A 17436-nucleotide genomic window follows, 5' to 3' on the forward strand; every position below is an offset into this window, starting at 1 on the left:
TTGGTGGGGGGGAGGTGTTGACCAATGTATTGTATTGGTGTTTGTAATTTTTATTTGGGGTAGAGGGGGTGGGTGAAGGAGTTAGATGCCCCAGGGTGGGTGGTTAGTCCTCTCGGCCCGGTATGATTCACACAGCGCGAGTCCCATTCAGACGTAGGGACCCCCATTGTATTAATCTTGATGGGCCATTACCAACTGCTAGGTAGTGTGCCGCGGACTGACAAGGCATTGCACATGATTGAAGAGCCCATGCTCGCAGGCAAGCAACCGACCATAGTGCTACATTGGTATTCACAATTATTGAGGCCCTGAGGAAGCCAGACATGGGTGAAACGCATAGGGGTAGGGGCATTCTCGTTGAGCTGCCAAAAGGAGTTCCCCAGCCTGAGTTTTTGTCCTCTGAATGTGACTGGAGACTGAGACGGTCGAACGGGAGAACTGTTTGTATCTGTGCTGCTGAAGCCTGTGAGCTCGGAACTCCTTTAATCGCTGCACAATTTGTGAGTGCAGTGATTTTATTTTACTCTCTTACATAAAGTAATCAGAGGCGGATCCAGTCAGTCGGCGATGCCCGGTGGAGTTGTGGGAGTTGGTGATGGACCAGTGATGGACTTGGTGCTGGCTTCAGTGGCACATGGTTTTTGCCACCAGACGTTTGGATAATATGGTATTCTTTTATTCATTGGGCAAAGAAGTATGTGGGTTCACGGCCCTAGGGGAGGAATTTGGGCATGAGCGGGAAACAGAGAAACGTGTTCTTGTGGGGCAGGCAAGGTGAAATGTCTTCAGCTGTTGCCAGAACTGCTGGAACTGGCAAAGGACAGGAGGCTTCCCAAAAATGTTGATTATTCACGTTGAGGGTAACATCATTAGACTAGGTGAATAAGGAATGATTTAGCACAAATTCAGGTGTGTTGGGGAACGGTCCAGGTGGTGTGGTCAGATATAGTCCACAGGAGGGCGTGGAAGGGGGCACGGCGAGTTGAGGCGGTGGAGCGTACAAGGGAAAATTATTAAGGCAGTCGGGACATTGATGTTGCAGGCAGGAGGCTGGGTGATAAGGCATCTTGAATTCGAGTCAGGAACATAGAGGTAGTATTTGGGAGGGAGAGTCCCTGCTCCGAAGAGTTTGTAATCTATGTGCGAGATAGTAGGAGGCCGTTCTGGTGGGTGCGTCTGCAAGGGGCTAAGGTCTATGTATGAGGTGTAAATTATCAGCCATAGATCTAAGGCCAGTGAAAGACCTGGTGTGGGGGCGGTAACGTCAGTAGACTTGGGTCAATAAGAACTGACCTCTCTCAGATTTAGGTGCGTGGGGGGGGGGGGGGTCAAGTGGTGTGGTCAGATATTGGCCACAGAAAGGCTTGGAAAGGGGGTGCAGACAAATGTACACTGGCGACACACTTTATTCGAGCTCGGCTAGTCCCACGAATTCGGGTATACCCGGGTGTATTGAGGTTTGTGACTGTTTTCTGCCCGAGTGCATTGAGGTATTTTCCAGGCAGGGATTGAAGCATTTTATTCCCGCTGGCTGCAATACTGCACAGTATATATATATATACTGCATTACAATTCATGAATTTATGCCATCTGGTAGACACGCGAAGCATTGCAGCCTATTAAATCCTAATCATTATAATTTAACAGATCAGCCGCCCGTCAGCCAGGCATGAACCCAGGCTGGGAAGGCAAACGCAACGGGGCTTGTCAGAGGCGAGGAGCGGCGCATTCCAGGTATCTGCCAGGTACATACTGGGTATTTGCTCGAATAAAGTGTGTCGGTGCAGTATGTTACAATAAGGAACCTGGGTGATAAGTCACCCAGAGTTCAATTCAGCAAGTAGTGGATTATTTAGTCCAAAACGGGGTACACTCATCTGAAATAAGGTAAGACTTGTGTAATATGAATCTTCAGGAGGGGCTTGAAAGGGCCTTGGGGGTCTGGCGGTACGGGGCTAGTTTAAGGGGATTAGCCCTGGGGGGGGGGGGGGTGGCTGTTGGGGAGGGGAGTAAGGTGTGCGTAAACCTTGCAAGCGGGGGCTCTCTACAGAGTTAAGACCCGAGAGGAATTTGCTCACACAGGCCCATGTGAGTATTTGAAGTAATTTATCTTACTTTACCATCTGTCTTTTAGCTATTAACATAGTGCATTCCACTCACCTGTACACTGTTGTTGTTTATTGCGGATCTGCGCTCCCCTTTTTTCTCTATTTTTGTTTTTTGTCATGGGAGAAAAGGATATCTCCTAGGAAGGGTTTGAGCAGCAGACGGGGGATCCTTAGGTGTGTATTTCCAGTAAGGAGACACAGGGGTTCCCTCAACTGGTAATATCTTTTTTCATATCATTTTTATTCACTCTATTAAAGATGATCAGTTCATTCTATAGAGAGCGTCCAGTTAACCTTTGTGCACAAGCTTGGTAGAACCGCTGAGTAAAAAGGGGCCTCTTGTTTCAGGGGACAGTCTGGAGTTTGGTCCCAAGGTGTGAAATATCCAGGATGAGTAACAGGATCTGCTACACAGAAACATCCCAGTTAAGTCACACTTTAAGACTCTGGGGCCTTTCATCTCCCACACGTCCCTAGACCCATAGGCATTGCCTCAACAGGTGGCTTTTGAAGCTGGAGAGGAACATACCCCCAGCTCATGTATGCATAACATTTGTTCCTTAATGCATTCACTTACAAAGGCGGACAGGAAAAAGGTTCCTGTCCTGACTTTTACAATTGCACACAGTAATACACTTTAATAAAAATATTTGTTCCACTTGTCTTAGTTATATTTTTAATATGTGTGTGCTTGGGGGGTTACACCGAAGCTGCACACCAAAAATCAGGGTTCTGGCTCACTCCGTTCCTGAGTCAGCAGTCTTAATGGAACGGCTCCTGTTATTCAGCACTGCAGGTTGAGACTAGCCTGCAAAAAGGGGACAACAATGCATAGCAGGGAAAATACTACATGTGTGGTGCAGATAACTTTAACCCCTTCAGTCCCAACGCGAATTAGGATTAATCAGCCGAGCATACTGCCTTTATTAATGCGCTGATTAATCCTATTTTTACCACACTTTTCCAACACTGTGTACATGTGAATAGTTTCTCCACTGTATGAAACATCTGGTGTGTGAGGTTTCGCTTAATATGGAATTGTTTCCCTCACCTTGTACATGTGAATCATTTCTCTCCTGCATGAATCCCCTGGTGTCTGAGGAGGTTTTTCTTAATACTGAACTGTTTCCCACACTCTGAACATGTGAATGGTTTCTCCCCTGTATGAATACTCTGGTGTCTGAGGAGACTGCGCTTAACTCTGAATTGTTTCCCACACTCTGAACATGTAAATGGTGTCTCCCCTGTATGAATCCGCTCATGGTTGAGGAGCTCTGCCTTTGCAGAAAAGCTTTTACTACACTCTGTACATGTGAATGGTTTCTCCCCTGTGTGGGTTATCTGGTGTCTGAGGAGACAACTCTTAGATTTAAATTGTTTCCCACACTCGGAACATATTAATGATTTATCTCCTGTATGAATTCTCTGGTGCTCGTAAAGGCTGCTCTTAATACTGAATTGTTTCCCACATTTTGCACATGTGAATGGTTTCTCCCCTATATGAATCCACTCATGCTGGAGAAGGTACTCCTTCCGAGAAAAGCTTTTACAACACTCTGTACATGTGAATGGTTTATCCCCTGTATGAATCCTCTCATGGTTGTGGAGGTACTTCTTTGTTGCAAAGCTTTTACTACACAATACACATGTGAATAGTTTCTCCCCTGTATGAGTCATCTGGTGTGTGAGGAGATCATTCTTAAAACTGAATTGTTTCCCACACTCTGTACATGTGAATGGTTTCTCTCCTGTATGAGTCATCTGGTGTCTGAAAAGGTTGTTCTTAGTAACGAATTGTTTCCCACACTCTGTACATGTGAATGGTTTCTCCCCTGTATGAGTCATCTGGTGTCTGAGGAGGTTTTTCTTAATACTGAATTGTTTCCCACACTCTGCACATGTGAATGGTTTCTCCCCTGTATGAGTCATCTGGTGTGTGAGGAGGCCTTTCTTAATACGGAATTGCATCCCGCACTCTGTACATGTGAATGGTTTCTCCCCTGTATGAATCCTCTGGTGATTGAGGAGGGTCCTCTTATTACTTAACTGTTTCCCACACACTGTACAAGTAAAAGGAGTCACTGCTGACTGAATCATCTGGTGTGGAAGAAGTTTCCCTTTCAGTGAGAAACCGCTCCCACCATCTGTGCATGTAAAGGTTTGCTCCCTAGCGGGGACACAAAGGTGTGTGAGCAGGTCCCTGTCCAGTGAGAAGCTTTTGCCACACTGACAACAGAGAAAAGGCTGAGCACCACGGTTTCTTCTTAAATCTCTCGCATACCGTTTGCTGGACCCATATTTAGAGTCCGTCTCCACTGTGTGCTTTACAAGGTCTGTAAATTCACCATCATGTGGCACTGATTCCTTGCACGTGTCCAGGATGTGGCAGGAATCATTGTTTTTTGGCATGTCTGGGCTGCGAGGAGTCAGCGAGCTTCTGGATGTATCAGAGCTCAAGTTCTGTTCCTCATTCAGGCCGTTCTCTAACAGAAGTAAACAAAAACAATGCAGAACACATTTTTTCAATCTGTAAATCAAATTACTGAACGCAAATTACAAATCCAAAACACTGAAGAGCTTACTCCATCAATACTTAATTAACTAAATGTTCTCTTCACCCATGGTTTAGAAATTGTGGCCCAAGGATATCCAGCGCCCCCTACTTTGGTGGTGGTTCCCGAAGACCTGAAATGTATTTGTAGCAGCTCTCACAGTGAAATCATTGATATATATATATATATATATATATACATACATCTTGTATTTATTACTGTATGCGTTATTTAAGGGTACATATACATTATCCAAATAATTAACAATGAAAATGTCCATGACAAGTAAAGTTACGGAACTCCTGGTCTATCATATTAGTGCGTTAATAATATCAACTAAACCAGACAGCAACCTATAGTGTAAAGATTCTGTAGATGCCCATGTATGTATGTCTTTATATAACGCCCACAGTGTACTCGGTGCTTTACAGCAGAAACAATACAGTACAGGGAATTATAATACAATAAGTGCAACAAACAGAATCAGACAATAGGAACGGAAATCCCTGTCCTGGAGAGCTTACAATCTAAGTGATGCAGTGACTACAATGTCCATGTAATCTTCTGCCATAAAAACCACATAAACTAAACTCAATTGCTCCCTTTTGTGTCATATATTGTCAGTCAAAAATACTATTCATATAATTCCCAAGCACGTTGCCTTGGTGTAATATTTGTCTCCTCTCTTTCCTTCTCCTCTCACATTCAGGCTGTTGATAAATCTTGTTCTCTCTTCAACATTTCCACAGTCTGTCCTCTCCTAAAACTCTCCTGCATACCCTCATCTCCCAACTATGGAGACTTTCTCCTCTCTGGCCTTCCCTTCTCCCAGCGCCATACTCTACAAACTATTCAAAACGCCGTTACTAGAATTCTCTCACTATCTTTTTGGTCTGTCTCTATCCCTCCTCTTCCCATGAGATCCATTCAGTTTCTCCCCATCAAACACTGCATTACTTAGGAGACACTCAATCTCTCTACGTTCTTCTATCCTCTCTTACATCTCAGCTCTCATCTCCTCCTATACCCCTTCTAGCTCTGCTGAGGGCTGTCTCCTCTCTGCTCCATTTGTTTCTCCAGAACTCTCACATATACTGTAAGGCTATGGCCCCAGTCCTCCCTGCTGCACGCATGCCTGGCAGCATGGCGATGCGTGCAGAGACTACAGTCACGATCAATGGTCTGTAGGGGAGAGCAGGAAGCAGGGCCATGACGGGACAAATCTGCCCTGCCATTGGTTGCATGGCAGCATGGGAAGACAACATTTGTGTCTCGCTGATAGTGTACGCAGCACAGCGCTTTGCGCGCTCACACACAGCCACTAGGGCTTGTCCCAGAGGGCCGGGGTGTGTGGCGCACATGTGCTGTCTTCAACTCCGGGAACTCAGCCTTAAACCTGTCTCATTGCTGTGCCATTCCCTCACCTTCAGCCTTCACCAATCCACATCCCTACCAATCTTCAAGTAGTGCCTGAAATCTCATCTCTTCAATGAATTATTTGCTTAGTTTGGGCCTCTGGCAAGTCCTTGCACTTCTGATGCACTTTCGTCTTTCCTGAAAATGTTTTATATTGCACTTGCTCCTTTTGTATTCTGTAAATCTCCCTTTATTTCATTTAGATTGTAAGCTCTGTGGGTCAGGGATTCTCCAGTCCCCATTGTTTAACTTCCAGTTTAATGCACGTGTGAAACTTTGTATATTGATTCCCTGTATTGTCTTGCTAATTCTGTAAGGCACTGGGATACATGGGTGAGGCTATACAAAAAGATATACATACACACACCTTGCGGAGCTGGAAGACACCATACAGTACAGTACATAGACAGAAAGGAGTCTTCTATCACTGGAAGGTTTCTTATAGTAGAAGACTGGTTAGTACAGTGGTTTTCAACCGGGGTTCCACGAGCACCCTTCAGCCGTCAGGTGGAGAGAGCTGGGACAGCTCTCACATGCTGTCCCAGACCTGGCAGCTCTCCACATAGCAGTGACCCGGCGGCTCCCGAGCTCAGCAGCAGCAACATACATACACCTACCTTTAGGAGCTAGAAGACACCACATTGACATGAAGGTGTCTTCTAGCACTGGAAGGTTTCTTATGGTAGAAGATGTCACTGTAGATCAAGCTTAAGACTTTTAATTACCGGGATCATTGATTGAGCAAGCAGAGAGATAAAAATAAATTGCGTTTATTCACCTAACGAACGTACACAACTATGTTACACAAAAATACAGTAAAAAGACACTTTGGAAACTGGGATAACAAAACTAATCTTTCCTAATTGCAAACACACAGCAAAATATTCAAGGCTACTTCTCCTTCCTGTAGCCTCTTTCTGTTGAATTTTGGTCACTTATCCTCTGAGAAATGTAGACGATTTACTCAGAGCTGGAACTTCTCAAATGGGACTGAATCTCAGATGAATCACAGAAGATGGAACTGATGGACTCATGAAAAACTTAGATGGATCTGATGAATTTAACTCTCTGACTGACTGCATAACTTTTTAAAAACTCCCAAAAGTCCATCCTGTCAGTCTGCAGCGAATCACTGTGTGGGAATTTTCTCCCTGGCCAATGGGCATACTCCGACAGTAACACAGGTAGCCTGGCAGATCTTCAGAACAGTGACTGATCATGTGCAACAAAACTGTCATCTTCCCCCACCACTGGCCTCTTGCCATATGCCCTCCAGATTTCTTAATGAATGCCGCTCAGTCTAGCTAGGCCAAATGGACCCTTTGAAGTGAGGTTAACCGTGTTCCAATTAGCCTTTCCTGCTAACACCTCTAGGACAAATGTCCCTTTGAAGCTATAACTCATAAGCCCCCGCTGGGACTTTAAAACCTAACTTACACCGTTTTATTCTAGCATGAATGAAACATTTTCCTTACCCCCTCAATAAACTCTCAGCCGCATAGGCACCGAGCCTGCTAGCCATGACTTCTAAATCCCCCAGTTCACCCACAGAGCATCAACATATACACACATTAAAATATACCCGTGTGATATAATATATTATGGCCTGTCTTATGTGTGGTAAAATATACACATTCTGCTGCTACAATGTGTTACAGTTTTTTGATCCAGGAAATAGAGTGGATGTTGCAGCAAGGTGAAAACAACATTCCTGGACCGCAGTCCAGTTAACCCCTTGCCTCCCTGGTGAGGGCAGGGGGTGGCCATATGGGGTGCAACCCCTTTAATACCGGGCCAATCCCCCTCTCCCTCTACAGTGATACCAAGCAATATGTTTGCAGAGTCATGAGTTCATTTTTTAATTCTCTCTCACTTGTACCTTGGTGCAGATAAACTCAAGTTGATACTTTGAACCCTTGACTCATTGATTTTATTTCTACGCTTTCACAGATGGCGCCCGAATAGGGACCCAACACCTCGGGACCAGGAGACCCCAGACGGAGCAGCTGCTACATTACTCAAACGTGCGCACTTGGAAAAAGGTATGGCTTTATCCTTTTTAACAGAAAAAGCCAGTAGATTAAATGTTTGAGTAATCTGTAGACAGTTTGTTCTTTATGGGCAACCTACCTGAGTGACGGGACATCCTGTATCACGTGAAATTATCAATATTATACTGATCAGGTATTGTTGTTGTTTTATATTATTGCCATAAACTCAGGTCAGATTATACCTTATGCCGCTAAATGGCAGGCCAATTCAGGGCTCAGAAGGTATAATAGTTATAAGGTGGAAAGTCTCAAAAACTTGGAAAGAGAACTATTGTTAAGGAACAACAGATGACTATTTTTGTTAATATCACAGGTCCTTAACTCTATATTCTATTTATATTATACCAAGTGGTGGGCACCTTATTGGTACATGATCGACTGACGTTGATCGGGGTAATACAGGAGAATAATGGGGGAACCTACATTCTCAACAGTCGCCGGCGAAGGGTACGTCCCTTGAAATTATGTGTGGACTTTATGACAATAAAAAAAAAATTTAAATTGATATTTAGTGGCGCAGAGTATATTAAATAAGAAGGAAAGGGAAAAGGGAAACATATCAGGCTCTGTTTTGAAAATCACTGCAGCATTAGTGGACCCCCCGCAACCCTTTTCCAATCTCCCTTTCCTCATCCCCCTTCCCTCACTGAAAGGTCACAGGACTTGCATGTCTGTGAGACATGGAAGTTAATTATTAACCTAGGAAGAAATGGCTTGAATTTAAGAATGTAAAAGTAGTTAAGGGATGAATGCATTAATTCTGCATGGAAAAAGAAAAAGGGGATATCCTCTTTAAATGTTTTTTTTTGTTTGTTTGTTTTTGTCTTAGAAAGCTCATAGTAACTAGTTTGGGGGCATAATAATATACATGTCATGGAGTGAAGTGTTTATGTGTCACTCTGATAGTTATTGTATGTATGTATGTCTTTATTCATATAGCGCCATTAGTGTACATAGCGCTTCACATTGTCACGTGTAGTACTAATCATAAAAATAACAAATACAAATAACAGATCATAATGATTTTGAATTAAATAATAAGGGTTAAAATAAACCTATACCACAAAAAAAACTAAAATGCAAAAAGCTACTTCCAATATGACAAAAATACACAGTGCAATACTTATATATCTCTTGTAAAAGGGTCATTTAAGTTTAACCCTTTTGTCAGTGTATTAAGCCTGCTGCCATTTACAAGGCATGACCGTAGCATTTAAAATAAACCTAGGCAGCATTGTATGTTAAAGTTTGTTAGTGTAATGTTTTAAAAGAAAATGTAAAATTTGGCAGTTGTAAAAAGATTTCTTTACACCCCGACTCAAGTATGAATTTGTATTTTTTACTGTAGCACATTTTTGTTGTTCCTGGGTGTGGGAGATACTGTGTTACAATATTTAAATGATCTACAAATAAAATAGGAAGTAGGATATAAGGAAGTATTAATTTACATTTTATGTGCTGATTTAGAGGAGTCAGGACTGAAGCGAAGTATTTCTAGAATGCAAAGTTTTAAAAAGTAAATGTTTATTTTTTATTGTTGTAATAATAATAATAATAATATTAAACAAAAGAAAGAGCCTGATCTTATGGAGTAAGGAAGCTTTATTGAGTTTTACCCTGGCCCACAGGATTAATAGAATGTTGATGTTTTGTTAATTGCCCGTAGAAAGTAGAATGAATGTCGATGGAAGATAAACTCAGAGAACGTGTCTGTGTGTCTGTGTGCTGTGTGAAAGATAAGGAATTAGAAATAAATAGAAAATAAAACAAAAAGATTTTTGTTTTATAGGAAGGTTTGCAGAGATGGTTTTGTTTTTGTTTTTTAGTTATCAAGGTTTCTCTGTTCAAACTTATAATAGGAAACTAACGGTTTGTTTTCTTAAATACAGCAGTCATTTAAAAAGAGGAAAGGTTAAAAGCAGCCAAACGGGCTGGCCCCCCTCCTCCAGCTTAAAGAATGTACAAAGACCACGTTCCAGATATGAAAAGTTAACTAGAAGCTCAAAAAAATATTTTTTTTTTTAAAAAACGTTTAAAAGCAGCTTAGTTATAATATGGGGAAAGAGAATGATATTTGAATTTTTTTTTTTTTAACTAAGTTTGAAGGATCAAACAGGTCTGTTTTGGGTGTTTATCTTATTATTTTTTGTAAAGTTGATTTTGCTCTGTATCAGAGAAGTGTGAAATTATGCTCATTTATTGTGCTTTCTGTTTCTGTATCCATTTTAGAACAAATATCTCATAGTTTATGGGCGTCTCCCAGCACCAGTACTGGGTACGTCTGGTCTGCTGTACCAGTACGGGTTAAATTATTTCCCAATGCTGTCCTCCCCAGAATTGGCTAATACCCACTCAGCAGAAATGCTTTAGATGGCATAGCCCCTATTATAGGGGAATTATTACAAGAAGGGGTTATAATCCCCACATGCAGTATCTACATTACCTCTATGCAGAAATCAGTAAACACATTTAAATTCTATTTGTTCTAATTAGGAGATGTTTTTAATTCTATTTGTTATAATTGTTTTATTAATAATACAATAATATTTAATATGTATTTCCATATTTGAATAGTGTCAAAAGTATACTCAGTATTTCACAAAGCGTACGATATAAACGAGTAAGCATAAAGTCATATATGAAATAATTTTTCCTATAAAAGTTAACTGCATATGTGATGTACTTTATATAACTTTTAACCATTACCTCTCCTTTCCCTCCAAAAGGTGTCTCAATTTGAACCCTCATCTATAGCCTCTCATTTTAAAGAATGCAACTGTAGGCAATCCAGATTTTATTTTTTAAGCAGTAGCTATTGTCAAATTCTATCTATATATCTATCTATATATATATATCTATCTATCTATCTATCTATATCTATATATTTAAATCTCAAGCTGCTGATGTTTCATCCTTTATGTCGTATATTGTTCACATGGCATAGGATTTGATATGAACAAAAGAGAGGATAATTTATATGATTTTCCATAACACACCTGTCTATATGCAGATGCCAAGACAGTGGTGCAAAACAGATATACAGTTGAGTTGAGGCGGTCACAGCACTTGGAGTCCAGTCAAAGGATGATGAAAATAAAATCAACTTTATTAGAACATGCTGTACATCGCAGAAGACAAACTCTGATGCGTTTCGTCTCTGTCCGAGACTTTATCAAAGAGTAATCTACCGTTATCACACAGGCTCCTTAAATAGGTCCCAAACCAATGTGATTGGATGTTCTAAGTATGAGCATATGGTACTCAATCAGCCTAATGGGCTGACTGACCTTTAGTGAGACCCATTCACAGAGTCCGTGTGAAAAGACCAATACACACAAATAAAATATATATATAATAAAAGAAAAAATTATATATATTAAAACACATAACACAACATTTAAAAAAAAACGATCACTGCGATTTAAAGCATGATACAATGAAATAATTAAATATAACATATATGGAGTATAGAGTGTGGAGGGATAAGGAATTAAAAATAACATATCAAAATGTGCAGATTAATATATATTTTTTGAAGGACATAGCGATGCTGATAATAATCATCATGTAGATCTATAATTGTAACTATAATAATAAGCAATAATTAATTGTGCAACAATGTTGATACTAAATAATTATATATAATATTTAATAAAGATGACTGTACAATTAATTAAACGGATGGAACAATAGAACATATGGAATCTAAAGGCTGTAGATCTAGGGAAGGATTGATGTATCGGAATACAACCTCTCTACTCCCACACACTTGTATTACAGGAAGTGTTTAAGCTCCCAGTCTGTGTTCATTCCGTGTGGGTGAAGAGTATTGAGGGTGTATATCCAATACATCTCCTGTTTGTTTAGTGTGTTCTCTCTATTAAAAAACAAACAAACAAACAATTTTGCGCTGATACTAAATTATAGTGGCTAAAAGCGCTCTCCTTGTGCTTTTTATTAATGAAAATGTTAAAGTCTCTCCAAACTTAGGTGCAGCTTATACAGTCTACCAAGGAGAATACAAAGCAGCATCATCGTAAAAAAAAAGTGCCGGCAGCACCGTTAACAGCTGACAAAGACAAAGAATCATCAAGCCAGTGTTTTGATGGGATTATTTATTTATTTTCCCTGACCATTGACCAACAGTTAGTGTATCTAGGTGCAATAATCCTAGAACATTTAACCACCAAGGAATTAAGACTTCAGACAAGGCCCGGTCTTAAACGAACAATTTGTTTTTTCAGGACTCCATATTATTTTTATGCTTTAGAGTGTGTTTTTAAGATATATGCCCCGCTAGGCAAGATCAGCCTACGCCATCCAGATGATAAGGGATGATCAGTTTTGAAATATTTGTAATGTTTATTGTTTTGTGGTCACATAATTTGGCAGACAATCATACAATCTTGCACAATGCTACACAGGTTAATGGGTCACAAGGGATTATATACAATGAATCCCTGCCATACTCTAGTGGCCCCCAATGACGCAAGAGAGAATTACATTTAACCCCTTGAGTAGGGATACCTTATACTAATGCCGAATTTAAAAAAGGAAATGTTAATTTGAATTTGTTTACAGCGAACTTTTCTAAACTTTTAAATTGAATTCCACTGGTAAATGAGGTTCCTGTAGGTGGATTTTAAACTGGAACAACAATCAATTTATGGGTCAGGTGCCTCCACCAACCAATGAAACTTGTGTAAAAATGTATTAACAGCCCTGAACTAAAAATGTATAGGGAGGATATGGCCTTAATTTTATCCATTAACTTACTTAATCAAGAACAGGTACAGATTAATGTTCCTACAGAATAGAATGGCTCTGGACTATATTTTAGCGTATGTGCCCTAGATAAAGAGCAATGTTGTGTTTTTATTAGAGATCAAAGAGGTAAGATTGAGCATGAGCTAGAGAAGATCGCAGAGATACAGGAGAGATTAAGGAAAGGCGGAGATGAGAGGTGGGTTCTGTTAGGAATTAGCAAGTTGGTTGGTTCCCTAGGACCGAAACTGATGAATGGATTTGTCTGTGTGCTTGCAGTTCTGATTCTTTTGTATGTCTGTGTCATGTGTAGTAAATCCCTACTGCAAAGGTGTAACACCCTCTACCCAGGCCATGCCACTGATCACAGACGACACCACGGAAGATGCAAATCTCAGAAGGAAAAGTCAGTCCCCCTCAATGGAATACAGATGAAGATGATGACAGAAAGACCAACCTGGCTGATATGATAGCCAGCAGCTCTGTGAGCTTCCAGAACTATCAAAGTCATGCAAATTTGGACCCTCCAGGCCAGCGTGACATTTCTGGAGTTTTATCTGAAATTATCCATAAAAGACTATGTTTTAAGAATAAAAAAGAGAGGAATGTGAAGATTGAGATAATGTGTATGGCTCAGGCTATATGAAGACAGACTATCATCACCTCCATTTTGGCGCAGTAGCCATTTTGAGTGTTTGAATGTATGTATATTTGTGTATGATTTGTGAATGATTGAGATCCTGCAGAGTATCGCTCCTAGCTGTAACTCGCCCTTGTATAATTCCTACGAGTCATGAAATTTAAATTGCATTCGTAAGAGGTTTTTCCTGCCTCAGACATTTCTGCTGACCTTAGGTTCTGTTATCTGACAGATACAGTACACACAGAGGACTAAACAGGGTTACTCCTTAAGTCAGAAGGTTAAGGGGCCCACATTATGGTGATATATAGGATAAGAATAAAGCATGTGAAGCATATTTATGTATCAATAAGTATTGTATAAGTCATCATATTGTTTTTTATCTCTAAGCCAGCCCTCTTAAGGGGCGTATTACTCATTTTGAAATGTATAAAAATGTGATACCAAGCAATATGTTTGCAGAGGCATGAGTTCATTTTTGAATTCTCTCTCACTTGTACCTTGGTGCAGATAAACTCACGTTGATACTTTGAACCCTTGACTCATTGATTTTATTTCTACGCTTTCACAACTCGCATAACTGCAAAATAAATAAAATATCCCGTCCTTGCAGATTTAAAAGACACCAAAATATCTCCTCTACTCACTTAAAAAGTGTGGATCCATGCTGGGAGTGGGCAGTGCTGCTCTGGAGGTGCTGGCAGTGGACAGTGCTACTCTAGAGGTACTGGCAGTGGGCAGTGCTGCTCTGGAGGTGCTGGCAGTGGGTAGTGCTGTTCTGGAGGTGCTGGCAGTGGGCAATGCTGCTCTGGAGGTGCTGGCAGGAGGTTCCTTGATCTATATTTGTTGGATGACAGCTGTGCCTGTATAAAAGAGAAAACAGAATTGGAAAGATCTGTTATATTGGACATATATACAGCATTTAGTATCGGCTTTCAAACCTAAGATTATTATCCCCAAAAGGATTCGGAGAAGACAGGGGCAAAAAAAACAAAAACACATAGGGTCCATCCTCAAACAGCGTAGTAAGCAATGGGGGGGCCGAGCACACAAACAAAAGATGCAAACAAAATAAGTTACTGCAAAAAGAATCCTCAACAGGAATCCTCAAAAGGATCCTCAACAGGAAACAGGAACTACATTTCACACTGCAAAATACATCAATGGTTCAGGATTGTGTCACAACATAACCATTTAGTAAAACAATCCGTATAAAGAGAGTCTGAGATCAACAGCCAAAAGACCAGCCATGTCCTCTTAGTGTAACATAGTCACATACTGCACAGTTCTATAGTATGAATAAAAAGCAGATACAGAGAGACTGTGATAAATGCTCCCGATACCCTCTCAGGTCCAGCAGTTCTGCTCCATACTGACACAATCTCACTTTCCTATTTCATACGGTGAGAAGTGGGTAATGCAGAGGAAACAGTGCAGTAACTTCCCCTCATCTGTCCCCACTTCTCACCATATTAAATAGGGGGGGAGGGGGGGAATAATGGATCTCACCAGGATCTGAAAATGTACCAGATTCTTGAATATGATTTTGGGTGTTACTGGTTTTCTAACTTTGAACGTGTCTGAAACTTGCACAGAAAAACCTTGTCCTCTTAGGATCTCTCTTTCAGTCTCTAAGCTGTAAGGTGCAACTTAAGTGAGCTTGTATAGTTGATGGGCCTGCGTGAGAAGGCCCTGAAGGCCACGGGCATTTCTTTTAGCTCAGGCTCTTCTTCGCCACTCTGGGGCAATGAGTATGGCATTTATACTGGCGGCTTGGATTTTCTGCAATGTCCTATGAATTAGAGGAATGGATGGGAAGACATAGACCAACAGAAAGTGCCACTTTCTGGTAAGAACGTCTACTGCTGATGCCAGGTGGTCCCTGTGTCTGGAAAAGAAGAGATGGCACTTGGTATTGTAACCTTGTTAACCCCATCTGCACAAACAGTGTGTTTGCAAATTTCCTGACTGAGCGACCACTCTCGTGCATCATATTTCTGATCAGAAAGTCGGCTTGGACCCTGTGACTTGCTATATGAATTGCTGTGATGGTTGGAATTTTTAACTCTGCCCATCTGAGAATCTTTGTGACTTCTCTTGCGGCTTTTACACTCCTTCTGCCTCCTTAGTGGTTTACGCATCAGATAAATAGAAAAAACAGTGGAATGGGTGATCAAGTACTGGATCACCAATAATGTAGGTGCTGATAATTCAATGAATGGAAAGCTTCCATTAGAAATGTGAGTATGAGTCTTGAGGGGTGGATTTATTTACACCAACTCGTTGCCTTCAGAGAACAACTGTCCCTTGCCTTAGATATAATTTGACTCCTCACCCACCACAATCAATATATACATTTGTGAAATCATTACTATTGCCCCTTTTTTTTCACTGTCTCTCCATTCATTGAATTCTCAACATACACTATACAGTAATGGTGATCCAGTACTTGAGCACCCATTCCACTGTTTTTTCTATTTAGTATCTTGACATTCTTGTGGGGGTTGCCCGTACATTAAGGATCTTGTTATATGTATATTTTTTTCTTTTACACCAGAGTGTGTGTCCTTTAATCACCTGGTCAGTCATGGAGAGTTTTTTCTGAGAATTTAATAAAATGGCACACAAGCATTTCGCAGGACTCCTCATCATCTTCAGTTTATGCTTTCAATTGTCGTGATGACACATTGAGAAAGAAAATAGCCCTTTGAGTCTTGATAATGTAGTAGACACTGATTCCAATGATACATTAGACTTGAGGATACACTTCAGAGACTGGAAAAATTGTTGATTCGCAGCACCAGGATTTGGTGGGACATAGTAACCCTGGAAAATTACATCAAGTGCAAAAGTATCTCCCAGGGTAAATTTTTTTTTTTTTTTTACCAACTTTCGGCTTGCAAGTTACGGAATTCGAACAACAATGGATTTCCATCCTGAACAGTTGCTCCTTTAAAATGACGGAACTCATTGTCCAACAGAAAGTAAAAGAAAAAGAACCATTAGAAAAACAAATTAAAGAATTACAAACAAAACTGCAAAAATTCAAAAACATACAAGGGTTCAAGGACTTTGATCACATGCTGTCCAGGACCATAGAAATAATGGCCAAAAAACAGAATAAATACGACGGAGACTGGGATAGATTATGAAAAGAAACAGATTTATAGCTGGCAAAGAATTAATTCTTTCTCGGATCGTCCATTCAAGGGTTCTACAAGAAATTATTCATACAGATTAACTCCACGTAGGTCCATCTTGAAAGCCAGAGTGACCGACTACCATAGTGGGGACTCCGATGACTCCGATGTAGAGAACTCATCTCATTCAGTCTCCTTTAAAGACCCAGATGACCAATCCGGATACCAATCATGTGGTCCCCCTAAGCAGAAGAAAGGTGATGGGCGTTTAACATGGGGACATCAAGCAAAATCTGATTCAATGCTTGGGAAACAAAATCCACCCAGCATCAGTACCTGCAACAGCAAAAAAAAATAAAAAAACCTTCCTGCTTTTCCAGAAAAACGCAGAGGAACCAGGAGAGGGAAGAGGAGCCGACGGGAATCGAACGGCCACAAAAGAAAAATGAACTTTTAGATTCTGTGAATAATGTAATCAATATCTCTGGAGTGGATTTGTCGGCCTCAGAGATCTCACTTCTCAATAAGGGTTTAAAATATGCACCTACTATGGGCTTCGATTTGTTTGGCACGGCAATCAATGTCCATAAAGTTGGACGTAAATTAACATTAAAACATGTTAATGATTTTTTCATCATATTGAGACAACCTTTGAGGAGATTTCGATGGGTGCTGTTAACACCGCACCAGTGCATGACATGGGGCCTGCTAATTCATCATCTGCTCCACTAGACCTCCGTTCCTTCCCGGAAAATCTCTGTACCT

The 17436-nt window shown here is 40.8% G+C and overlaps 1 protein-coding gene across 1 annotated transcript in view; it reads right to left on the reverse strand.

The window, feature by feature from the left end:
* The window catches only part of LOC142488419 (uncharacterized), a 337058-nt gene that overhangs the window by 42290 nt on the left and 277332 nt on the right, over positions 1-17436 (reverse strand). The window contains exon 5 of the mRNA XM_075588924.1: positions 3263-4591. Coding sequence (XP_075445039.1) covers positions 3263-4591 — 1329 coding nt within the window. The remainder of the gene's footprint in view (positions 1-3262; positions 4592-17436) is intronic.

Source organism: Ascaphus truei, chromosome 2 (assembly GCF_040206685.1).
Source record: "Ascaphus truei isolate aAscTru1 chromosome 2, aAscTru1.hap1, whole genome shotgun sequence".
In the NCBI taxonomy this organism is placed as follows: Eukaryota; Metazoa; Chordata; class Amphibia; order Anura; family Ascaphidae; genus Ascaphus; species Ascaphus truei.